This window comes from Dasypus novemcinctus, chromosome X (genome assembly GCF_030445035.2).
Source record: "Dasypus novemcinctus isolate mDasNov1 chromosome X, mDasNov1.1.hap2, whole genome shotgun sequence".
In the NCBI taxonomy this organism is placed as follows: Eukaryota; Metazoa; Chordata; class Mammalia; order Cingulata; family Dasypodidae; genus Dasypus; species Dasypus novemcinctus.
This window is the reverse complement of record NC_080704.1, coordinates 87,085,765-87,112,494: the sequence shown is the minus strand read 5'-3', so window position 1 is coordinate 87,112,494 and position 26,730 is coordinate 87,085,765. Positions and strand designations below refer to the sequence as shown.

At 36.3% G+C, this 26,730-nt stretch overlaps 1 protein-coding gene across 8 annotated transcripts in view; it reads left to right on the top strand.

Moving 5' to 3' along the window:
- ATRX (ATRX chromatin remodeler) overlaps positions 1-26,730 on the top strand; it is a 362,990-nt gene that overhangs the window by 67,535 nt on the left and 268,725 nt on the right. For 5 of the 8 annotated variants that reach the window (XM_058292114.2, XM_058292110.2, XM_071213085.1 and 2 more), the window contains exons 3-6: positions 14,952-15,007; positions 16,160-16,212; positions 17,056-17,180; positions 19,832-19,945. In XM_058292114.2, coding sequence (XP_058148097.1) covers positions 14,952-15,007; positions 16,160-16,212; positions 17,056-17,180; positions 19,832-19,945 — 348 coding nt within the window. The remainder of the gene's footprint in view (positions 1-14,951; positions 15,008-16,159; positions 16,213-17,055; positions 17,181-19,831; positions 19,946-26,730) is intronic. The other 3 variants (XM_058292112.2, XM_071213087.1, XM_058292113.2) reach the window with 1 other exon arrangement.

Sequence of the window (26,730 nt, the reverse complement as noted above, 5' to 3'; positions counted from 1 at the left end):
ATGGATGAAAAATACTCAGTTGTATGTCTATACTACATTTTCTTTATTTGCTTACCTATAGTTGGACATTTAAAAAATTTCATTGAATTCTAACATTCATACATGAACATACATAAACAATCAGTGTAGGGTAAAAGTTGTGAACTTACAAACAAACATGCATGTCATCATATTGGGCACCCATACATCACCCCACCACCAACACCTTTCATTTTCCTTCCAGACTAGATTACTAAAGGTATCATGACTGTATTCAAGTATGAAAAGACAAATATGTATATGATGAATGGAGTGGTAAGAAATCTTAGTAGATAGATGGCATTGGAGTAGCTCAGGCAGTGCAAAGCTCTTTTGCAAAATAGGGGAGAAAGCGTAGGAGTCATCTGAGGGAGTCGCTTTGGGGACCTGCAGACCAAGAGAGTGCTGCACGGATTATCCAGTAGGGACTGGGGATGGAGAGAGGTTGAGGGCAGAAAGAAAACCATGAGTTGATGCCCCCACAATGGGGAATGTCTCCCGAGGAGAACAGCCTTGGTAAAACCTGTGGCTCAGTGAACATCAGAGAGGGGAGAAAACATATTCCTCCCTGAAAAGAGGAAGTTTGCAGTAGAGGACTGAGTTTGGTTTATCTTTGGCAAATGTAAACACTGTAACTGGCTGGTTCATAAGAGCTAGTTACTTGAAATTGAAGGACTTACCTTTTTGGAAGGGTTTGGAAGGACTGCCACCTGCTGGCCAGGTGGGATAGTGAAGGAAGACAGTTCTGTCTCCCATTTTTTTCCCAAGCACAGTAAATCTGTTCTATGCCCTTCATGGCTGCCTGTCCGTTTGACTACTTAAATAGGGCAATCTTAAAGTTGTAGAAAAGTTTTAACTAAAAACCAAAGAAAAGCTGTGAAACAAAACCACTAGGCAAGAGAGAGAAATTGATCAACAGAGTAAAATCACCAACGTAATCAGATGCCTACATATCAACAAGAGATGGCAAGTGATACTAAGAAACAGGAAGATATGGCGCAGCGAAAGGAAGAAAAGAACGGAACGTTAGTTGTCTTAAATCCTGTGTCCAGACGAGACACAGGATTAAGACAACTGATCAATGATGTTCACAAAAACTTCCTTAATCAGTTTAAGCAGATAAAGGAAAATATGAATAAAAAGAGATAAAAGATATTAAGGAAGCAGACTTGGCCCAGTGGATAGGGTGTCCGTCTACCACATGGGAGGTCCGTGGTTCAAACCCTGGGCCTCCTTGACCTGTGTGGAGCTGGCCCATGCGCATTGCTGATGCATGCAAGGAGTGCCGTGCTACGCAGGGGTGTCCCCCACGTAGGGGAGCCCCATGTGCAAGGAGTGCGCCCTGTAAGGGGAGCCACCCAGCGTGAAAGAAAGTGCAGCCTGCCCAGAAATGGTGCCACACAGATGGAGAGCTGACACACAAGGTGACACAACAAAGAGAAACAGATTCCCGTGCCACTGACAACAACAGAAGTGGACAAAGAAGAACATGCAGCAAATGGACACAGAGAGCAGACAATGGGGGGGCGTTGGGGGGGGGGGGAGAGAAATAAATAAAAAATAAATCTTTAAAAAAAATAAAGGATATTAAGATGACACTGTGAGCATAAAGAACAAATTGAAAGCCTGCAAAAAAAGCAACAGCTTATGGGAATGAAAGACACAGTGGATGAGATTAAAAATACATTAGAGGGAAGTGGATGTGGCTCAACTGATTTGGCTCCTGTCTACCATATGGGAGGCCCTGGGTTCACTTCCCAGGACCTCCTTGTGAAGGCAAGCTGGTCTAGGCCCATTGAGAGCTGATGGCTGGCGCTCATGGATAGCTGGTGCAACAAGATGACGCAACAAAGGGAGACAAGCACACACAAAAGAATGCACAGCTAATGAACACAGAGAGCAGACAGCAAGCAAGTGGTGGTGAGGGGATAAAAAATAAAAAAAATACATGAGAAGCAAATAACAGTTTTGAAATGGTAGGAAAACAAGTGAGTGAAATCAAAGACGGAACATTTCAACTTGAAAAGATAGGAGAACAGACAGAAAAAAGAATGCAAAACATTGAACAGAGTTTCAGGGAATTGAATGACAATATGAAATCCACAGACATGCAAGTTATAGGTGTCCCATAAGGAGAAGAGAATGATAAAGGGGTAGAAAGAATATTTGAGGAAATACTGACTGAAAATATTCCAACTCCTATGAAAGATATGAATGTCAGTATTCAAGAAAGACAACGTAACCCAAACAAAATAAATCCAAAATGACCTACTCTGCGACATCTACTATTCAGAACTTCAAAGATCAAAGAGAGGATTCTGAGAGCAGCAAGAGAAAAGCAGTGTATTATGTACAAGGGATGCTCATTGAGGCCAAGTGCCGGTCTCTCATCAGAAACCATGGGGATGAGAAGACAGTGATATGATATATTTAAGGCACTGAAACAGAAGAACTGCCAGCCAGGAGTTCTTTATCTGGCAAAACTATCCTTCAGAAATGGAGGGAAGTTGAAAGTTTTTACAAAAAATCAAAAACTTAGAGAATATATTGCTAAGAGACCAAATCTACAAGACATATTAAAAGAGTATGTGATAGCATGAAAGAAACAAACAAGGGTGAAAACCCTGGAGAAGAGTGTAGAAAAGAAGACTATAAATAAGAAAAACTGAAAGGGTTAAAATATTATATTGAGATACGACAATAGAAAGTCAAGGGGTAAAATTGTCAAAGTAAGTAATGCCTTTCAGTAGTAACACTGAATGTTATGGGCTGAACTCCCCAATTAAATGACATAGATGGATAGAATGTATAAAAAAGCATGATCCATCTATTTGTTGTCTACAAGAGACTGACCTTAGACGTAAGGACACAATCAGGCTGAAAGTGAAAGGTTGGAAAAAGATTTTCCATGCAAGTAGTAATCCCAAAAGATCTGGAGTAGTGATAGTAATATTGGACAAAATAGATTTTAAATGAAAAACTGTTAAAAGAAATGAAGAAGGTCCTTATATATTAATAGAAAGGACATTTCATGAAGAAGAAATGCTACTATAAATATTTATTCACTGAAATAATTGCCCCAAAATACATGAGACATACAATGGCAAAACTGCGGGGAGAAATCGTCATCTCTGCAATATTAGTTGGAGACTTCTGTACACCACTCTCAGCATTAGATAGAACATCTGGAAAGAAGATGAATAAAGAAACTGAAAACTGAAAATATGATATATGAACTAAACCTATTAGGCATTTATTTTTCTTAGAAAATATTGGGGATTGAACCTGTGACCTGGTATATGGAACGCAGGCACTCAACCACTGAGCCAGACCTGCTCCCCTATTAGACACTTATAGAGAATTCCACCCCAAAACAGCAGGATATACATTTGTCTGAAGTACTTTTGCATCTTTCTCCATGATAGACCATATGCTGGGACATATTAACAAACCAATTTTATTGATGCATATTAATAAAACATACAGCTTATCCAAAGTGTACAATCAGTGGTATTTGGTGTAATAACGTAGTTGTGCGTTCATCACTTCGATCATTATTAGAGCATTTTCATGATTTCAATAACAATAATAATAAACAAAAAATAAACAACAAGAAAATTCCTCACCTGTCTTTTTGTGCTTCCCCCATTGTACATAGATGATAAAACAATGCTATTTTACGGAACACTTTTCACTTATCATAATGGAATAAAGTTGGAAGTTAATAACGTGGAAAAGGGAATATTCACAAATATATAGAGATTAAATAATACACTCTTAATCAGTGGATCAAAGAAAAAATTACAAGAGAGATCAGTAAATACTTCAGGATAAATGAAAGCGAGAACACAGCATATCAAAATTTACGGGGAGGGAAGTGGACTTGGCCCAGTGGTTAGGGCGTCCGTCTACCACATGGGACATCCGTGGTTCAAACCCCGGGCCTCCTTGACCCATGTGGAGCTGGCCCATGCGCGGTGCTAATGTGTGCAAGGAGTGCCGTGCCACGCAGGGGTGTCCCCCTTGTAGGGGAGCCCCACGCGCAAGGAGTGTGCCCCGTAAGGAGAGCCGTCCAGCATGAAAGAAAGTACAGCCTGCATAAGAATGGCACCTCCCACACAGAGAGCTGACAAAAACAAGATGATGAAACAAACACAGATTCCCTTGCTGCTGACAACAGCAGAAGCGGACGAAGAAGACGCAGCAAATAGAAACAGAGAACAGACAACCGGGGCAGGGGGGTGGGGGGGAGAGGGTAGAAAAATAAATAAATCTTTAAAAAAAAAACAAAAAACTTATGGGGAGAAGCAAATGTGGCTCAAGCGATAAGGCCTCTGCCTACCATATCCTGGGTTCGATCCCTGGGCTCTCCTGGTGAGAAAAAAGAAGAGAAAGCATGCCTGTGTGGCGAGCCCAGTGCCCATGTGAGCCAAGTGCCCACGCGAGTGCCCACATGGCGAGCTAAGTGCCTGTGCGAATGTCCGTGTAGCGAGCTGAGTGCCTGTGTGAGTGCCCATGTGGCGATCCAGTGCTGTGCAAGTTGAGTCATGCAGCAAAATGATGATGCAACAGAAGAGATGAAGGGAGTCAAGGTGAAGTGCAGCAGATAGCGGTAACTGAGGTGGCACAATTGACAGGGAACTCTGTCCACGTCAGAGGTCCCCAGGATGGCATCCTGGTGAATCCTAGTAGAGAAAGATGAGAAGAGAAAACAAAAAAAAGAAATAGATACAGAAGATCACACAACAAATGGACACAGACAGGAAAAAAAAACCTACAAAAATCAGGGCAGAGGAAAGGGAGGGGAAGAAAAAAAACTTATGGGATACAGCAGAGGCAGTGCTGAGAGGGAAATTTATAGCCTTCAATGCTTATTTTGAAAAAGAAGAAAGAGGTAAAATAAAAGAGCTAGCTGTACACCTGGAGGAATTAGAGAAAGAACAGCAAACCATTCCCAAAGCAAGTAGAAGGAAAGGAAAAATAAAAATAGATAAACCCTTAACTAGAATGACAGAAAAGAGAGAGAAGATGCAAATAAATAAAATAAAAAATGAGAAGGGGGACAGTACAAGTCACTAATCCAGCAGAAATAAGAAGTATCATAAGTGGATACTCTGAACAACTTTATGACAAAAAACTAGACAATGTGGAGGAGATAGACAAATTCCTAGAAACACACGTACAACTTATACTGACCCCAGAAGAAGGAGAAGACCTCAACAAACCAATTGCAAGTAAAGAAATTGAAACAGTCATCAAAAACCTCCTCAAAATGAAAAGTCCAGTACCAGGTGGCTTCAAAGGGGAATTCTACCAATCATTCAAAGAAGATCTAATACCAGTTTTACTCAGACCTGCAAAAAATTGAACAGGAAGAATGCTACCAAACTCATTCTCTGAAGCTAACATCACCCTAATATCAAAGCCAAATAAAGATATTTTGGAAACAGACAATTACAGAACAATTTCTCTATGAATATAGATGCAAAAATCATCAACAAAGTACTTGCTAACTGAATCCAAAAGCACCTTATACCAGGTAAGTTCAGGTGGTTCAACACAAGAAAATCAATTAGTATGCAACGCCATGTTAATAAATGAAGAAGGGAAGCAGACTTGGCCCAATGGATAGGGTGTCCGCCTACCACAGGGAGGTCTACGGTTCAAACCCCAGGCCTCCTTGACCCCTGTGGAGCTGGTGCTATGCCACGCAGGGATGTCCCCCGCATAGGGGAGCCCCCCTGTGCAAGGAGTGTGCCCCATAAGGAGAGCCGCCCAGCGGAAAAGAAAGTGCAGCCTGCCCAAGAGTGGTGCCGCACACACACGGAGAGCTGGCACAACAAGATGACTCAACAAAAAGAAACACAGATTCCCGGTGCCACTGATAAGGATAGAAACGGTCACATAAGAACACACAGCAAATGGACACAGAGCAGACAACTGGGGGGGGGGGCAGGGGGGGAAGGGGAGAGAAATAAATAAATAAATCTTTGAAAAAATAATAAATTGAAGAAGAAAAATCAAATGATCATTTCGGTAGATACAGAAAAGGCATTTGAAAAAATACAACATCCTTTCTTGAGAAAAACACTCTGAAAAATAGGAATAGAAGGAAGCTTTATTAATATGATACAGTGTGTATAGGAAAAGCCTACAGCTAGCATTGTATTCAGTGATGAAAGCCTGAAAGCTTTCCTACTGAGATCAGAAACAAGACAAGGATGTCTCTTCTCTCCATTATTACTCCATATTGTGATAGAAGTTCTGGCTAGAGCAGTTAGGCAAGAAACAGAAAATTCTCCCAAATAGGAAACGAAGAAGTAAAACTTCCGCCATTCACTGATGATATCCTGTATTTAGAAAATCCTGAAAAATTTACAATGAAAGTATTTGAACTTATAGATGATTTTGCAAAGTGATGGGATACATGATTAATACACAAAATTCATTAGCGTTTCTATACACTACTAATGAGCAATCTTAAGAGGATTTTAGAAAAAAATTCCATTTAGAATAGTGACTAAAAGAATCATATATTTAGGAATAAATTCAACCACAGATATATAGGACTTGTTTTTAGAAAACTATAAAATATTACTAAAAAAATGGGAGAATAGTCTGTGTTCTTGCTTTGAAGGACTGAATATCATGAGGATATCAATTCTACCTGAACTGATCCACAAATTTAGTACAAACCTGGTAACAATTCTAATATCCTTCTTTGTAGAATTGGAAAGGCCAATTATCAAATTTATCCTGAAGGGTAAGAGACTCTGAATAGCCAAAAATTTCTTTAAAAAGAACACATTGGAGGATGCTCACATACCGAGTTTAAAGCATGTTATGTAGCTACAGTGGTGAAAACAGCATGGTACTGGTATAATGGTAGATGGACCAATGGAATTGAATTGAGTATTTGGAAATAGACCCTCACGACTATGGTCAAGTGATTTAAAAAAAAAAGATTTTAATTTATTTATGCCCTCCTTGCTGTTTGCTTGCTGTCTGCTCTCTGTGTCCATTCTCTGTGCATTCTTCTGTGTCTGCTTGTTTCCCTTTGTTGCGCAATCTTGCTACGCCAGCTCTCCGTGGGTGTGGGCCATCAGCTCTCCATGAGTGCAGGCCAGCTTGGCTTCACAAGGAGACCCTGGGAAGCAAACCCATGGCCTCCCATTTGGTGGACGGGAGCCTAGTTGGTTGAGTAACATCCGCTTCCCTGGTCAAGTGATTTTTGACAAGGCTGTTATACCCATTCAGCTGGGTGAGAATCAGTAAATGGTGCTTGGGGGGAGTGGATATAGCTCAGTGGTTGACTGCCTGCTTCCCGTGTATGAGTTCTTGGGTTCAATCCCTGATACCTCCAGAAAACCCACAAATGATGTTTGGAAACTGGATATTGGTATCTAAAAGAAAGAGAGTGGCCCTATCTCACACTGAATACAAAAAATAATTTAAAATGTAACAAGGACCTAAATATTAAAACTAGAACCTTAAAACTAGAAGAAAATATAGGGAAAAGTCTTCAAGATCTTGTGGTTGGTGGTATTTTCTTGGACTTAACTCCCAAAGCATGAGCAGCAAAGAAAAAATAGATAAATAGGACTGCCTTAAAATTAAACACTTTTGTATTTCAAGCAATTTTTTTAAAAGGATGAAAGGCATCCAACTTAATGGGGAAAAAGTCTTTGGAAACCATATAACTGACAAGGGTTTGGTTTACATGTTATATAAAGAGATAATAACAAAATGAGAAGCAACCCAATTAAAAAAGGGACTAGAGACTTGACATTTTTCCGAAGTGGAAATACAATTGGCCAAAAGACACATAAAATGCTCAGTGTTATTAGGGAAATACAAATCAAAATTACAATGAGATATCATCTCACCCTATACAGAATGGCTGTTACTAACCAAACAGGAAACTAGTAAGTACTGGGAGCATGTTGAGAAATAGGAACATTCCTTCACTGTTGGTGGGTGTGTAAAATGGTGCAGCCTCTGTGTTGTTCCTCAGGAAGCTAAATATAGAATTGTCATATGATCCAGCAATCCTTCTACTAGGAATATATTCAGAAAAAGTGAAAGCAAGAATGTGAACAGATGTTTGCACACTGATGTTCCTTGTGGCATTATTCACAATTGCTAAAAGATGGGAACAACCTAAGTGTCCGTCAAAAGATGAATGGGTAGACAGGATGTGGCTGTACATATGATAGAATATGGTTTAACTGTAAGAAGAAATCAATTGGGGGGAAGCACATAACATCATGGAGGAACCTTGATGACATTATGTTGAGTAAAATAAGCCAGACACAAAAGGACTAATGTTGTATAGTCTCACAGATAATCAACTAAATATAATGAGTAGACTTCAGGATTGTACTATGAATCATAGATTGGTGGGAGATGGAATGTGGGTTGAGAAGTGGGAGATGCTGCTCTGTATATGTAGAATGTTTAATAAGGTCAATTGTAAATATGGGGTAATAGATGGACGTGATGGTTAACACATTACAATGAGTGTAACAAACATTGTTGATTTATGTTTGTGATTGTCACTGAAACGAGTAGTCTAGGGAGGTTAGTGTTACTTGGAGATCAGCTGTATGAAAATACAGGGACTGTATAATGGTGATTTTGGCAGTAAATGAGGATCGTGGTTAATAATATAAACACAGGAATGTTCTGCACAGTGTTAAGAATGTGGTGCTACATGGGAACAGTGTAACTCATAATTTATAGATTATAGTTAGCAACTATATCGTAATGTTTTTTTTAAATATATTTTTTACTAGAGAGGTTGTGAACTTTCAAAACAATCATGCATATGTGTGGAATTCCCATACGACACCCCTTGACTGACATACTCCATTATTTTGGAATATTTGTTATAGATTATGAGGTAATATTATTAGACTGTTACCATTAACTATGGTCAATATTTGATATATTTTTTCTAAACCCTCCTTTTATTAACAAGGTACATCTTTGGCATCGATGCCAAATATTACAGTATAGCCATTAACTCTAATCCATAAGTTACATTAATTGTATTTTTCCCATGCGTCTTCATTCTTACCAAAACTTGCAAAAGTGATGTACATCTGCTCTAGCTTACAGAAGGACACTCTTGAATTTGTACCGTCAACCACAATTCTCATTCACCTCTCGGTTCACTGTTTTATTCAGTCTGTAGATTATTCTGTAGCTTTCTTTCAATTGGCATTTACGTCCCTAGACTACGCTGTTCAGCCACAAACTCATTTATAAACAGCTGCATTAGTTCTACTCACTATAATGTGTTGCCATCAACTCTATCCATTTCCTTGCTTTTACAGTCAAGTTATTAAAACTTATATATACATTAAGCATCAGTAGTCCTCATGCCTCCTCTTATCTCCTAATGACCTACTCTAGGTTTTAACTCCATGCATTTATTCTTTGTATTTAGTTCATATTAGTGATACCATGCAATATTTGTCTTTTTTTTGCCAGGCTAATTTCAGTTAGCACAATGTCTTCAAGGTTCATCCATGTTATCATATATGTCCCAACTTCATTTTTTCTTAAAGCAGCATAGTATTCCATTGTATGTATATACCACATTTTGTTTATCCATTCATCAGTTGATGGACACTTATGTTGTTTCCATCTTTTGATATATATTTTAATGTTTTTGTAGCAAAAGCAAACAAGGTACTATATTAATGCTAAAGACAAAAAGAATATGGGGTTTGGTTTTGTGAGATATGAATATGATTCTGCATTTTTTCTCTTACTTTGTTTTCATCAATAAGGAACCTTGCCTGTCTTTCTGAACACTATAGGAATAATGGTTTGTTGTTGGAATTGATGAGGTAGAAGTGCCTGGACAGAACTTTTTAGGAGTAATACTTCCATAACTTTTGAGCTGCCTTTTGTTTGTTACTTCATTTTTTGAATTTGAAATGAGGTTTGAATAAAGAAACCTTAGTAAAGAAATAGAAAATGTTAAACAGAACCAATATGAAATTTTAGAATAATTAAAAAATACAATTTCCAAATAATCCTTGTATTTAAGAGCAGAGATAGCAGATGTGTCAGTGATTTTCATGGTAGAACAATAGAAATTATCCAATGTGACAATTGAAAACATATTAAAAAGTATAAAGAAAAACCATTATGGGTGAGTTGCTTATCAATCCTTTTCCCAAGAAGAGCTAAAATACTGGGTAAAATTGTCATGTCTCTGGAAAATGATGAAAGGCATAAAACAAAATGAGAGGTGTTTATTCATGAAAGTCTATTCAGCCTAGGTTAAGAACACTGGGAGTCTGTGGTATTTTCTTTTGGGGACATTCTGTGTTCCCTCTATACCCATGGCCAGCATCATTGTTATTAATAGTCATGACCATGATGCTAAAACAAGGTAGGCCAGTGGCTCATCTGGCCTTGGGTTCTGGTCTTGCTTGTGGTATGCCACCTGCTGACAGACTAACCAGAAATTTATGAGCTTGATCTGAGAAATAGTACATTCATTAAAGGCCTTGAAGCACCCAAAACATATCTGGCTGACTGTCACACACATGGAAAGGAGATGGAGAGGGTCTGGTTAAAAGTAAAACCTTAAGCAGATTTAAACCTCCTGAATTTTGTGTTCCTCATCTCATTGACAGTTCTGTAGCTACATCAGTATAGGGTGTATGTTTTACTTGCTTGAAGTGATTGAGCTCAGCCTCTAGCCTGTCATTGACTGACCACTAAGCTATGCAGACTCAGGAATCAAATCTAGGGGAGTCAGGATTAAAAATCAAGAGACTAATTAAAATAAAGAAACTGAGCAGAGTCATAAGCAGTTGCACAGCCTGGGGTAGATAGATTCCATAGATTCAGTGCAGTGAAATTACTAAAGAAACAAGGGGAAGAAAACCCAGTGGCAAAAGCAACCCATGTTGGGGGCAGGGCAGGGAAGCAGAATCCAGAGTTGCTACAATATATCATCTGACAGATGTAGTTGCCAACCAGGAAATTATGATACATGTAAAGAAAAAGGAAAATTTAACCCATCTCCGGAAAAAAAGAACCAATGGAAATTCTTAGTGGGCCCGATATTTTGTAGGTTTCTGTGATCTTACATATACAGTTAATTCTTGTTATTTATTGTAATTATGTTCTATGAAGCTACAATGAACACTGAATTGGCAAATACTGAACCATTACTCCCAGAGGGAAATACATGGTTAGGTTTCTGTGAGCCTCTGGTCATAAAATTTTCGATAAAATGTTACATACTTTTATGAGTGTTTCTGTTTAAAGGCACCTTATTTAATATAGTTGATTCATTAACAGTGAACTCACAGCTAACAGCACTGTAATTCATACCTGAACAAAGCTTATCTAGCACATGTATTTTCTTGACAAGGCACATTAGTGTCTTCTTGTGCTTAGGAACACTAGACAATACTTCAACACTACTGCTCTTGGGGGCTATTTTTTTTTTAACAAATCAGTTTTATTGATACATATTAATAAACATACAATTCATCCAAAGTATACAGTCAATGGTAGTTTTTTAATCAGTGGTATTTGCAATAATCACATAGTAGTGTGTTCATCACTTCAATCATTATTAGAGCATTTTCATTATTTCAATAATACTAATAAGAAACAGAAAACAATTTCCTCACCTCTCAATTGGGGACTATTTTGAACAACAAAATCACCACCAAAAAGCACAAAAATGCAAAACTATGACACTAAAAATACCATGCATTAAAGGACTTTTGTTTATTGTATGAAAGCTGAAAGAAGATGACTTTATTTGATATCAGCTGGGAATGTGCAGCTTGAGTCACTCAGTTTTTTTGCAGCTCTATTCATTTCCATGAATGGCTGTGAAAGTCCTGCAAGTTTTGATTTTGGGGTTACAGATAACTATTAGATAGTAGGCAAATTCACAAATAGGCTTTATGGATAATGACAATTGGCTTATTTTGTTAGACTTTTTCATATTTCAATTTTTTTGGGTGCTATTGTAAATTCTATTTTTCTTGTGGCATTGAGATTCTAATAGTTCATTGCTGGTGCATAGAAATTCAGTAGACTTTTTATTTTATTTTATTTTAATTTTTTATCCCCCCCCCTCCGCTTGCTTGCTGCCTGCTCTCTGTGTCCATTTGCTGTGTGTTCTTCTGTGTGTCTGTATTTATTTTATTCTCCCCGCCCCCTTGCGGCTTGCTTTTGTTTTGTTCTCTGTGTCCATTCGCTGTGTACTCTTCTGTGTTTTTTACTTATCTCCCTTTTTGTTGTGTTACCTTGCTGAGTCAGCTCTCCGCGGCACTTGCCAGCGGCTCTCTGGCATGCGGGCGAGCCTGCTTCACAAGGAGGCCCCGGGATGTGAACCCAGGGTCTCCCATATGGTAGACGGGAGCCCAACTGATTGAGCCACGGCTCCTTCCCTCAGTAGACTTTTTAAAAAAAAACTACATTTCATAATTTTTACCATTGTATAACACATTGTTCTATTTTTCTATTATATCTTGCTAACTGTATGATCATTTGTGACAGGGAATTATTTCCTATAAAATGGTGGTAGTAATAGTACCTACCACATATGGATATGAAGATTAAATGATCCTAGACTTCTAGTGCATAGAGAATTGTCTAGCACCTAACTCAGTAAGTGTTAGATGTTACTGTTATCAATATCATCATTATTAATTTCTTTTTTGCATATTTACCATGAAATATATAGCACATGAACTAAAGAAATGTAACCCATAAGGTCTCTCAGTGTTTGGTTAAGGGAATGCAGGTTTATGATAGCCATAGGATTACATGAAAAGAAGGTATTTTTTTACACATTCATTACTAACTCAGTCATTCAAGAAAAATTGATTGAATATGTATCATATGCCAGGAACTAGGATTTTAGAATTGATGAATAGGTTAGATATTTTGCCAGCCCTCATTGATCTTATGGTTTAATGGGAATGATGGGTATTAAAAAACTAACTAGAAGGGTTATTTAAAAAAATCACCCATGATTATCAGTTAAAACTGATTTATTCTAATTTATTGATGAATAGCAGTATGAAGCTAATAATCTAACCTTTATGTCTGGGGAATAATTATCTGATAGTTGCTATGAAATATTTGTTTACAAATGTATTTGATGCCTAATTTGGGAACATAAATGATTTATTTTTAAAGTTGACCTTGCATCCTGTGGACTTGCTGAACTCATTAGTTCTAGGATTCTTTTATTTTTTGTATTTTTTTTACAGCTCTTTGGATTTTCTATGTCAACAATCATGTCGTTTGCAGAGAGGAACAGTTTTATTTCTTTGTTTCCATTATGTGTGCCTTCTATTACCTCATTACACTAGTTAGCACTTGTAATATTATGTTGAATAATAGTGGTGATAGCAGACACCTATGCAGTGTTCTGATCTTAGGAAGAAAGCTGATTGGTATTTCACTTTAAGAATGTTATTACTAGTTACTTTGTAAATGCTCATTGTCAAATTAAGGAAGTTCCCCTCTATTCCTAGTTTTCTGAGACTTAATTTTTTTTTTTATTTGAGAAGTAGTAAGTTAACAAAGCAATCATGCATATCATACAGGATTCCCATATAGCAACCCCACCACCAACACTTGGGAGGTTTTTATTTTAATTGAAATTTTTATTGAGGGAATTGTAGATTGACATGGAAGGTATAACAAATAATACAGAGATAACCCTTGTTCACTTTGCTATGCTTTTCCAGTGGTAACATTTTATAAAACTATAATACAGTGTTACAACCAGGATATTGATATGCATAAAATCTACCAGTCTTATTCAGATTTCTCCAGGTTTCTTGCACTTGTGTGTGTTTGTGTGCATCTTTATGTGTGTATTTATTAAGTTCTGTACAAGTTAGTTATCTGGATAAGTTCAAGTATTCTCTACCATAGTCAAGATACAGAACAGTTCCATCTCCAAAAGGATTCCCCATGTTGCCCTTATAAGCATACCCACCTTTTCTCCCCATCTTGGCCTGTGCCTTACACCTGACAACCAGTAATCTTTCCCTGGTTTCTAAAATTTTGTCATTTCAATAATGTTTATGTAAATGGAATAATACAGTATGTAACCTTTTGGGACTGGTTTATTTTCCTCAGCATAATTCCCTAGTGATTCAACCAAGGTGTTTAATGTATCAATAGTTTGTAACTTTTTATTGCAGAGGTACTGTTCCATGATATGGATTCACCCAGGTTTAATGATTCAACACAATATCTGGGCTGATTCCAGATTTGGGGTATTCCAAATAAGGTTGCTAGTGAACAGTCATGTACAGGTTTTCGTATGAATATAAATTTTCATTTGTCTGGGATAAATGTCCAGGAGTGTAGTTGCTGAGTCATGTGATAGTTGCATGTTTAGTTGTTTAAGAAACTGCCAAACTGTTTATCAGATTAGCTGTACCGTTTTATATTCCCACAGCAGTGTATAGGTGATCCAGTTTCTTCACATCTTTGCCAGCATTTAGTGTTACTGCTGCTTTTTATTTTAGTCATTCTGATAGATATGCAGTGACTAATTTCATTGTGATTTTAATGTGCATTTTCCTAGTGGCTCATACAATTTATTATTACTGGGTTTTATTTTTAGTATAAGATAGAGCTTAAATTTTCTTCTAAGGAGAAATATACAAAATAACAATAGAAAATGTTTTGCTATCAAAGTATTCTTTTTAGAAATTTAATGCTTTATAGGAAAATTGTAGTGTGCCACAAGAGAGGGATTCTAATTTTCTAGGAAAATTTGGCATATTTTAATGTGGGTAATGTATTACCGATATTTCATGCTTTATAGCTTGAGAATTGGACTCCTGGTATTTATAAGTATTGGTATTCTGTTTGATAATGCATTGAAGTGGTAAATGTTCTTGACTCTTTTATTCTAGACAAAATCATTGGTTCTGGAACTAACTCTGATATGATGGAAAACAGCAAGGAAGAGGTAAGAGTAATTTGAAGCATTTTAAACACTAATTACAACTAAGCAATGAGAGTATATGTCATCATATTGAGTTTAGTTAATACACACACACATTTAAGGCTGTGACAATACCCAAATGTCATTATAATACTTCAGTTTGGGTAGTTGTCTGGTTTGCAATGGTGATAATTGTTTTTATTGTTGTTCACTTCAGCAGTGTACCTAAATTCAGCCAACTGAATGCTTGATAGTAGGTAGGTATTTAAATGTTATAATATTAAATAGGTGGTATTGCATATTGGTTATAGGCATGATGACTTGGTTCTGAGATCTCTTGAAACTGGGTGCTCAGAATCTCCTAAGCTTCATTATAGCAACTCATCCTGGGATCCTTCACCTGATAAACTAGTCCTACACTAGTTTGGTTCTGAGATTCTTTCTACCTACTGATGTGGCTCAGTGGTTGTACACTGACTTCCCACATACAAGGTCCTGGGTTCAATCTCTAGCCCCAGTACCTCAAAAAATATCTATATCTATATCTCTATATCTATATAATGCAATATAATATATTGGAGATATTGGCAAAATGAAGGTAAATGTAGTTTACCCAAGCAAATTGTAGAAGGTACTCCTGGCCACATGTTTGGATAGGGGAGAATGATACAATTTCAGATCCTTAAAACTCCCTACCTCTTTTGGGATTGGATTAACTTCTTTGTCGATTTGGGCAAGGATCATGATACATCACTGTATCCCATCTACATAAAGATGCAACAGTAACAATTAGAAAGATAATGCCTAATCAAGGAAACCTGACAGTAAATAAGAATTATTATTATTTTTGGAGGAGGTACTGGGTATTGAACCTAGGACCTTATACATTGGAAGCAGGTTCTCAACCAATGAGCTATATCCACTTCCCAAGGAGCGTTTTTTTCATTTGTTTGTTTGTTTTTCGAAGGTACCAGGGATTGAACCCTGGTCCTTCTGTATGGGGCCAGGTTTTCAACCACTTGAGCTACACCCACCTACCAAAGAATTAGTTTTTGAAGTTGATTTTAGAAAAATACTTTAGGCATAAAAATAGTGTCTCACTACAGGGAAATAGTTAATTTTAGGGATGTTGCTTTGAGAGTTTCACTCACCTTTATATTTATTTCCCACATTTAGGGAACTAGCTCTTCAGAAAAATCTAAATCTTCAGGATCATCACGATCAAAGAGGTTGGTTAATATTGAATGGAAAAAGTTATTTTCTATTTTGGATTGCTTTATTTGATCTTTTCCTAGATTCACTTCTGGTTCTAAGTAAACGGTTTTATTTAAAAATACATATTAAAAATGGACAGACTATTATAATTAAACCCCTGTATCATCATCTAATTTCAACAATTCAGACTTTTAAATGAATTTTCTGGGGAAAGTATATTGTGTATTAGTGTTCTTTGCAATATTTCTTTTAGATAATTCATGTGCTAAAAAAAGGAGAAAAGGGGATTATGAAGTGTTGAATACCTAAAAAGAGGTAATATGGGATTATTTTGGAGATTATGTGAGATTGTTTAGGATGTGGGAAAGGATAGCCAACATAATTATGATGTCAGAGTGGTAAAAATGCATTTCTGAGCTAATTTGTCAAATAGAATTATATATAAGAACCGAAATTATTTTCAAACAATCATTCCAAGTAGACTATGCAGTATAGTGCTTATTAGATATTTTCAGCTTAGCTGTTATGAAAATTTTTTTGTTATCTAGTGGGAATATCTTTTAATAAACAGTTTGCTTGGTATTAATTTATTCTCTAAAGTAGGATTCTTAAAGATGGTTGCCTATCAAGATCTTCCTGGGAGATTTTTCATAGTACACATGTCCTGATTCTACCACAGACTTACGGATGCATAATCTTAGAAGTATGATAATAGGGATGTATGCTTCTCTTGGTGATTATGATGTATATCCCTGGTTGAGAGCCACTGCTCCATCTAAAATTGTTATATGTATTTTTTGAGTGCTGTTCCAAGTGTCAGAAGTATCTGTAATTCTATGGACTTAATTCTTTCCTAGGAAACCTTCAGTTGTAACAAAGTATGTAGAATCTGATGATGAAAAACCTTTGGATGAAACTGTAAATGAAGATACTTCTAATGAAAATTCAGAAAATGATATTACTATGCAAAGCTTGCCAAAAGGTAATGTGTATTAATTTTTATATGACGTTAAAGTTGAAATATTTTAAAAACAATGGTCATAAAATTGGAACGTGATTACTGTTAGTTGTATGTAAAGGACCAAACTTGTCATTTTAACAGTGGTGGTCTGGGAATGTATTAGTATGGTAGTATATAACATGTGTTACCGAGGTTAAAAATTTGGAATACTTATTTAGCTTTGAAAAGAACAAAGTCTGTTTTCTCTTTCCATTGGTTTTTAGAGAAAAGGTTTGTTTCCCAAATTATACTTGAATGTGAAAGTAGGTTACAATGTTAATGAATTTTGGTTCAGTAAATGTTAATAAGCTTGCTTTATACAAAACTGTAATGACTGTTCCTGAAAACTTTTTTTTAAAACCTTGAAATTCTAGTTCGGTTTTATTGCATTCTTAAATTCCCTAAGGCTAAGAGCTGAAAGTAACTATTAACAATAAATTTAGGCATATTTCTTGAAATTATCTGTCTTAAAAACCTTGTCACTTGCCTTTCAATGGTTTTACTTCTAACCTTAAACTCTCATTAATTAGATTGCGGGGAAAAAGTCAAATGGAAATCTTGGACTTTTCAAAGCCCAAGTCTGAGAGTAGTATGATTGGAGGATGAGAGAATGACAAGGGATGTGTTTCATAGAGTTAATATTTTAGAGTTTTATTCTTTGTTTAGGTTTCAGGCTCTTAGCAGGTTTTTCAGACTTATTCTCAAAGTCAAATAGTTTGCAGCAGTGTTTACTAAACCTTGTTCCCTGTCTATATTTATATTTTCATGACACTTTTTTTGATTATGGGGGTTTTAAAAATATGGTGGATGGGAGGGATAGGACATTGCTTGACTAAGATAAATTAGGAGTTACAAAAGATGAAAAATGAAATGAGGTAAAGGAGTGAATGAGAGGAAGAAGAAAGGAAAACTGCTGGGCCTACCATTTATGTAGCTTTGCAAATAGTCTATGACAATTTTATGGAAAGAATTTTGTGGCCCAGGGCAGAAACAGCTAATAGGGAACCTGAATCTCATAGACAGTGACTCACTTTGGATTGTTATATTCTCAGTGGTTGTCGCTGGGAGTGTTGATGACCACTGGTGAGCTAAGAGCTAGGAATTCAAAGCTTTCTTTTAAAGATGTGGAAGAAAGTTAGTATGGGATGTTACTAACCTGAACTAAGCTTAATTTCCCCCCACCAAATATAAGTAGACTAGTTTCATAAGATTAAATCTGGATAGTTATTATTGTTATAATGCTAGATTGAGTATGTATAGGTACCATACTCTTTAACTCATTTAATCCTCAAAACAACCCTGTAAGGTAGCTGTTGTTTCTACTTGTAGAGATGAAGGATCAAATTCAGAGCTCAAGGAACTTTTTCTGCTTTAAGTTGAGAAGCTAAGATTTGAACCCAGGTCTGCCTGAATCCAAAGCTAGTGAGTGCTCTTTCCACTCTGCCGCTTTGCTTCCATTTAGAGAAGAATCTTCAGGAAGAGTTCTCTTATTTTGTTTATTATTATACATCTTTAGTTCTCAAATGCTGGGGCTTCTCTAAGATTATATACATTAAATGATTGTTGTGAGTAAAGTTTTTTGTTGGGGAGTATTTAAATTTGCCACAGTTCGTAAAATCTCAATAATCTGTACCTACTTCATCCTTTTTTTCAGAGACTCTGAAACTCATTTAACAACTAGATGCTATGACTTGCCAAAATCTGCTTGTTGAATACATAGGCCCATATTTCAGAGAGACATCTCCTGACAACTACCTGGTTTTACTTTCTTAGTTGTTGACAATTATGCCCAATTACTAAGCTCCAACAGTGTAGGTAAACTTGAGATCTGGAGCCTTTTTTTTTTTTTTAAACCATGCCCCTGTTTTATTTGGTTTTGAGAGAATGTAATGAAAAATTAAATACCTCTGTCCTCAATCCACATGTTTTATAGCTAAGAAAGGACATTCTTTCTAAAAATGTTTCAGTGGGGTTCAACAATTGATCTCATTCTATAATTTGTTTTTGGCTTAAGTGTCTTTTAAGTAGTCTTCTGTTCAGAACTCTTTAAGGACTTTGCAGGGTACTGCAGCTTTGACATACTAGTTGGGAAATGCTGAAGAATAGGTATAGCAATAATAGAAGAATGCGTTAACTTCTCACATTGTCCCCCACTACACCCCTCCAAAAAGCAGTATAAAACAACCATTGTAAAAATATTTTTCTGGGTTTATGATTTGGGTTATAAGAATAGTATATCAATATATATTTTTCCCTCTGGTCCACTTATTTTTTAAACATTTTATGGAACTTAGCATGGGTGTTCATATTCATAATGGCTTTTGTGATTGGCACTATAAAAAATTCAGAACTGGGCTGAGGCTTTCTACTTGAGTCACACAATTCTATTATAATCAATTTATAATCCTCCCCCTACTGTTTTCATGAATTATATTTCAACAAGTAATCTGTTGACACCTGGCCCTTTTACTATTTCCCTGTTTTATTTACTATTGAGAGATCCTTATACAAGTATTGAACGCTTGAAAGAAACAGACTATGTACCAGCAATGTTGGCTTTATCTGAAATGAAGTCTTGTACTTCACTTGCACATTTAATATGTGTAATGGTTTTTTAAATGAAATCATTCTAGGTACAGTGATTGTACAACCAGAGCCAGTGCTGAATGAAGACAAAGATGATTTTAAAGGGCCTGAATTTAGAAGCAGAAGTAAAATGAAAACTGAAAATCTCAAAAAACGCGGAGGTAAATACAAGTGAAAATGGAAACATGAGTTTAAATTGCTGTTTTTGACCATATTGGAAAATCTGATATGCTTAATAAAAATACCTCCACATTCCGCCCATGTTTATTAAAAGCACTACTTAAAAAATAACTTCTGTTTCTCCCTGAGCTCTGAAGTAGAAAAGGTTAAACATCCTTTATTAAAAAACCTTTGCCTTCAGTGGCTTTAAACTACCTCAAGAAGTTTACCATTTTATTCTTCCATATGTTAATTCTATAATACCTATATACCAGAATACCCTGTGTCATACCACACTGCCCAAAAGATTTTCAGATTCTGTACAAAATCTTGCTTATGGCCTTCGGGTAACTGTAAACATATCTAGAACATGGTTTCACAGAATGATGGAAATCTGCATTAGTATTACATGGGGTACTTAATAAAAAATGCAAATCCCTTGACTCCACTCCTAATAAATAAGAATTTCTGTGGATGAGTTCAAGAATGTGCCCCAGTTTGTTCTTATGTACACTAAAGTTTGAGCATCACTGATCTAAATAAAGATAGGCAATGAATAGATGAGTAGGAAGGAAAAGAGAGTTAGAGCTAGCAATCCTCCCTCCATCTGTTTAAGCTGCCTCTCCCTTTGTCTGTCTACCCCTACTTATACACACACAACTATATTGGCTAACCATCTATAGAAAGTTAGCATAAGGAGGATTCATTTAGAAATGTATGATAATGGAGTATGTGTCCTACTTGTTTGTGTGTGATTTTTAAATAGTTGCCTGTATATACTTTTTGGGCAGATTACAGAGCCAGAATTCATGACTATAAACAGAATTGTGTTTCGAAAAGATAGAACATGGCACTAAACTATTTCTAAATAGATGTGTAATAGTGTGTCTATTTAATATTTGTTGTGTTATGTAACTCTGAAATTATAGCAAAGTTCTATATTGGTGAAATTTTGTACAAATTTTCATTTCAGTGCTCTAATTATCTTGTTGGAACTAGATAAATATGTACTTATAAAATACTGTATGTATCAATTTTCAGATTACATAATTTGTTAGAATGTTGGAGGAAATCAAGGAAATGTTTAATCTTTTGACCACAAGGGGGTATTCTACTCCTTTCAAAGATAAGAAAGATTTATTGAGAATCTCCTTCACAGTAGGGAAACTGCCATTGAAGCATCAGAGGTCAACACAGCTAAATAGTGTTCTTAAAACTTAAGAGAATCATTAACTAGATAGTTATGGTGAAGACCAGTAGAAAGTTTCTTTCCTCTGATAATGGGACCTCTAGAGAAGATAGGCAACTGACTATACTGCATTATATGAAAATCATTATCCAAATGGTGTCTTTTGCGGGGGGACTCTGAAGAATCAGTTTCTGAAATGGGGTTAGAGGTTGAAAGGTGAATAACAAAAGAATCACTTGTTGGGGAGAGTATTCATAGTGCCACTTTACTATGCTGCTGGTATTTGGTCTGAGCTTATACGTATCTGGAACATTTTATTGAGTATTCTGTGTAAGAATGCTTATATCATAATTAAGGGAGTGTATATGTTCGTAGACAAAGTAGTACTTACGTCTTTAATGTTCATTGTTTTCTTAAGGGTTTGGCATATCTTTAAGCTGTCAGAAACCACATAGGAAATTTTAGATTTCTTAAGTACATATGTATGGATAATTAGTAAGTTAAGATACTGAATTGCTGTAGTTAATATTCAAACTGTCTAGGGAAGTTAGTTCCAAAATTGAAGCCCCATTTAGGAAACTGTGAAGAAGTAAAACTTTATATGTAAAATAATCTTTATTGATTTGTAAAAAAAATTGTTCCACAAGACAGTGCCATATTTACAATATCCAAAACCACTGTTTATTTAAAATTTATTTTTATTGTTGTCATTTTTAAAAAAGATAAATAGATTACACAAAATGTTATGTTAAAAAACATAAGAGGTTCCTATATATCCCACTCTCCAGCCCCCCCTCCCATATCAACATCCCCTTTCATCATTGTGGCACATTCATTGCATTTGGTGAATATACCCTGGGGCACTGCCACACCACAAGAACCATAGTTTTACATTGTAGTTCACACTCTTCCCCAGTCCATCCAGTGGCTTATGGTAGGATATACAATGTCCTGCATCTGTCCCTGCAATATCATTCAGGGTAACTCCAAATCCCCCAAATGCCCCATATCTGTGACACCTCTTCCTCTCTCTCCTTGCCCTCAGCAACTCCTGTGGCCACTGTCTCCATATCAATGATACATTTTCTTCCATTGCTAGAGTCACAATAGTTCTGTAGTAGAATACTAGCAAGTTGACTCCAGTCCATATTATATTCCTCCATCCTGTGGACCCTGGGATGGCAATGTCCACTCCACCTCTAAATCGAGAGGGGCCTTAGATCTCACATGGCTGATGAATACGATTCTCCTGCTTGCAGTTGTACACACTCTCGGTTCCCTGGTGTAGTGGTCGACTATTCTCACCTCCCCATCAGCTGACCTGGGTACATCCAGCGAACCAGAGAGAAGGTTTTGCAAGTCTGCTGAGGCTCAGAGCCCGGCTGGCACATGGACATTCCAATGAACTGAACCCGGTACCTCCCATGTGGGAAGCGGGTGCCCAACCACTCGAGCCACATCTGCTCCCTATAATACGCATATATATTTAAAAGCTTTATTTATTTATTTATTTCCCCTTACCCCCGAGATGGCTCCCTCATCTGCTTGTTATCTGCTTGCTGTGTCTGCTCATCTTCTCTAGGAGGCACTGGGAACCAAACCTGGGACCTCCACATGGGAGGCAAGTACCCAACTGAGCCACATCTGTTACCCACTGGCTGCGGCGTCTACTGCTTTGGCGACTGCTAGTTGTCGTGGTTGAGGCGTCTTCTCATTGCTGCATCTGCTCATTGCAGTGGTTGCGGTGTCTGCTGGTTGTGGCGGTTGCGGCGTCTCCTGGTTGCAGCAGTTGTGGCATCTGCTGGTTGTGGCGGTTGCGGTGTCTGCTGGTTGCTGTGTCTGCTGGTTGCGATGTCTGCTTGTCTTCTTTAGGAGGCGCACCAGAAACTGAACCTGGGACCTCCTGTGTGGGAGGCAGGTGCCCAACTGCTTGAGCCACATCCGCCCCCTATAATATATATTTTGTTTATGTATGTACATATATATATGTATGTATGTATGTATGTATGTATGTATTTATTGTTTCCTGTATGGTTGCGTCATTGTCTTTTTTTGGTGTGTTGCTTCACCACATGGGGACTTGTGCTTCTCTGTCCAGGTCTGGGATGCCTTTTTTCTTTTTATACCAGGAGGTCCCGTGTCCTCCATATGGTAAAGGGGAGTTCAATTGCTTGAGCCACAGCCTCTTCCCTATAATATATATTTAACACCTAATTTTTCTATATGGCACAATAATTTTATTCTCACTTTAAAACCATTAAGGTTTATTGAGCTCAGATATAAAAACACCTCTTTTCCATTTACTCGTTGTACTATAATCTTTTAGAGATCTTTCACAACTAAAAAAATTTAAAACATACAAGTATAGAAACAAATCTACTTAAAATATTGTTTCAGTCTTACTCTCATTTATTTCTCCATACTCCCTCCCCATAGGTGGTGATTATCTTGAAGTTTGGATTTATGTGTGTGTCATTTCCATACATGTTTTTATATATTTGTTGTATTTATATGTATTTATTCATGAAACACTTGTTTATCGTTTAAAAAATATACGAAGTAGTATGCTCTACATATTCACTTGTATTATGTCTCATTTAACATTTTTTTAAAGTGATCCATGTCAGTAAATGTACATTTAGTTTATTTTTCACAGCTGTATATAATTCTGTTGTGTGACTAAACCACTCTTTTAGTATTTAAAAAATTTTATTCAAGTATATCATAAATACATGAACGTACATAAACCATTAAGTGTATAGTAAAAGTTGTGAACTTATAAAATAAACATGCATATCATCCTATAGGGCTCTCATATATCACCCCACCACCACCACCTTTTAGTGTTGTGAAACATTTGTTACAAACTATGAAAGCATCGTAAAAATGTTAGTACTAACTATAGCCCATATCTTACATTTGGTGTATTTTCCCCTCAGTCCACCTGATTATTAACACCTTGTATTAGTATTATATATTTGTTATAGTTCATGAGAGAACATTCTCATACTTGTTTTGTTAACCATAGTCCATCTTTCACTGCAGGATTCACTGTGTCATATAGTTCTGTGTGTTGTACAGTCCATTCAAAGTGTACGCTCAGTGGCTCTCATTTTCATCACAGTGTTGTGCTGCCATTACCTCAGTCAATTTTGGAACATTTTCATTACTCCAAAAGGAGAAATCCTATACATCTTATACCCCCTATTGTTGTCCCTTAGAATAGATATAATATCTTCTTGGTCATTGCTGCAAAAATATTGCAATATTACCTTTAATTATTGTCCATAAGTTACATTAGTTGTAATTTTCCCTTGTATCACCATATTCTTAACACTTCGTAAAAGAAGAACATTCCTATATTTATGCTATTAACCACAATCTTCATCCACCACTGAAATCCCTGTTATACAGGCCTTAGATTATTCTCTAGCTTCCTTTCAATTTACATTTACATCCACAGACCACCACTTTCAGCCACAATCACATTTATAAATCAGCAGTATTAGTTGTACTCATCATAGTGTGTTATCATTAATCTATTCATTTCCACACTTTTACAATAAACCTTATTAAAAATTCTGCATACATTTAGCATCACCTCTCATTCTCAACCCACATTCTGTCTCCTAGGAATTTAGGAGATTTTTATGATTTTTGACAAGACTTTCAAACCCACCCACCTGGGTCAGAACAGTCTGTTCAACAAAGGATGCTGGGAGAACTGGACATACATAGCGAAAAGAAACAAAGAGAACCTCTAGCTCATACTTTATACAAAAATTAACTCAAAGTAGATCAAGGACCTAAATATAAAAGTTAGAACCATAAAACTTCTATAAGAGAGTGTCGGAAAACATCTTTAAGATCTTGTGGTAGGTGGTCGCTTCTTAAGCCTTACATCCAAGGCACAAGCAATGAAAGAAAAAAATAGATAAATGGGACTTCCTTAAAATTAAGTACTTTTGAGCTTCAAATGACTTTGTTAAGAAGGTGAAAAGTCATCCTACTCAATGGGAGAAAATTTTCGGAAACCACATATCCGACAAGAGTTTGATATCAGTGTTATATAGAGATCATACAATTCAGTTATAAAAAGACAAGCAACCCAGTTAAAAAATGGACAAAAGACTTGAAAAGACATTTTTCCAAAGAGGAAATACAAATGGCCAAAACACATGAATAAATGTTCAACATTTCTAGCTATTAGGGAAATGCAGAATAAACCACTCTTTATCCATTTCCCTATTTTGAAATTATTTCCAGGTTTTTTCATTTTCTAATTTTCTAATTAATGCTGCAGTGAATATATATGTGATTCCTTTTGCACATGTGGGAGACATTCTCTAAGGGCTCACCAGTTTTACTTATTTTTGAGTGGTATATGCGCAAAACATGTAGAAGATGCTTAATAAATAGTATTTAACATTTCATGAACATACAAACCTAGCTTTTATTTACCTTGTTAGTTTATCTGAATGAAATCATTATTTGAAATTAATAAGTACATTGTTTATTTTGTTAAAAACAAATATAGAATATATGAATACTCCAAATCAAATACTAATGTAGGACAATTTTATTTAAAATAAAATATTAGCAACTTATATAGTCTTTAAATTCTTTATATATTCTGAAAAGTATGATGGTGTCCTCATACAATAAACTTTTTTTAGCTTCTGCAAATAAAAGTATTTGTGATAATGTTTGGGGCCAAAGTTATTTAGATCTTAAAAGCAGCAAAAACACAGAATAGAAATTAAAAGGTGAGATATGTATGTGGTGTTTTGTCTTTTATTTAGGGATAGAGGCAGAAGTTTTATTTTTTTTAGTCATGTCCCTTTCACATATTGTGACTACTGGCATTTTCACCTGCTTTCGTCAAATCGTAATCTGGCATCAATATTTGGATAAAGGTCCTGGTTGCAGATCAGGATCATCTCTTAAAGTTTTAAAAAATGTCCAGTAGATTCCTTTTCAGAGGTTTACATATGGGCATAGCTGTCTGTGTTTTTTAGAAGATTCTTCAGGTAATTCTCCTGTTCAGAGTGAAGCAGGAGAGGTTTCCTCTTATTTTTTTCTTCATAGGTTATCTTTAATCAGTTTCCTTACAGACAGTATGGAATGGGGCTATGCTCTTTCTCCTTAGCTATCCTGAGGTTTTGTTGCCAAGATTGATAAACCTGTATGATCTTATTTGTGTTTCTTTGGAAATATTAAACAGTACAGATATGGAGTGGACAGTGGAGCAGACATAGAAAGAAGGCAGGTTAGTGTTGAAGTAAATCTTCAGCGTAGGTAAATATTACAAAGGAAATTCATAATATAAAATTACAAGGTTTTCACATTCTGTATTGATGGAAGAGGTGCAGATAATTCTATTTTGAGAATAAAACCCTTTATGGTATGCCTAACTTAATTATAGCGTTGCAGTATAATCTGTTTGATATATGTCACTTTCTTCCCCATTCTTTAAGAACTTAGTGAATTTGCAGAGCACTAGCAAAAAGAAAAATAGCTCTTAACTCCTATTTTTAGAACTTCTTTGTGGAATCTCTTCATGTTATGTTAAGTTCTTGTAAGAAATAGGGTTTGCAT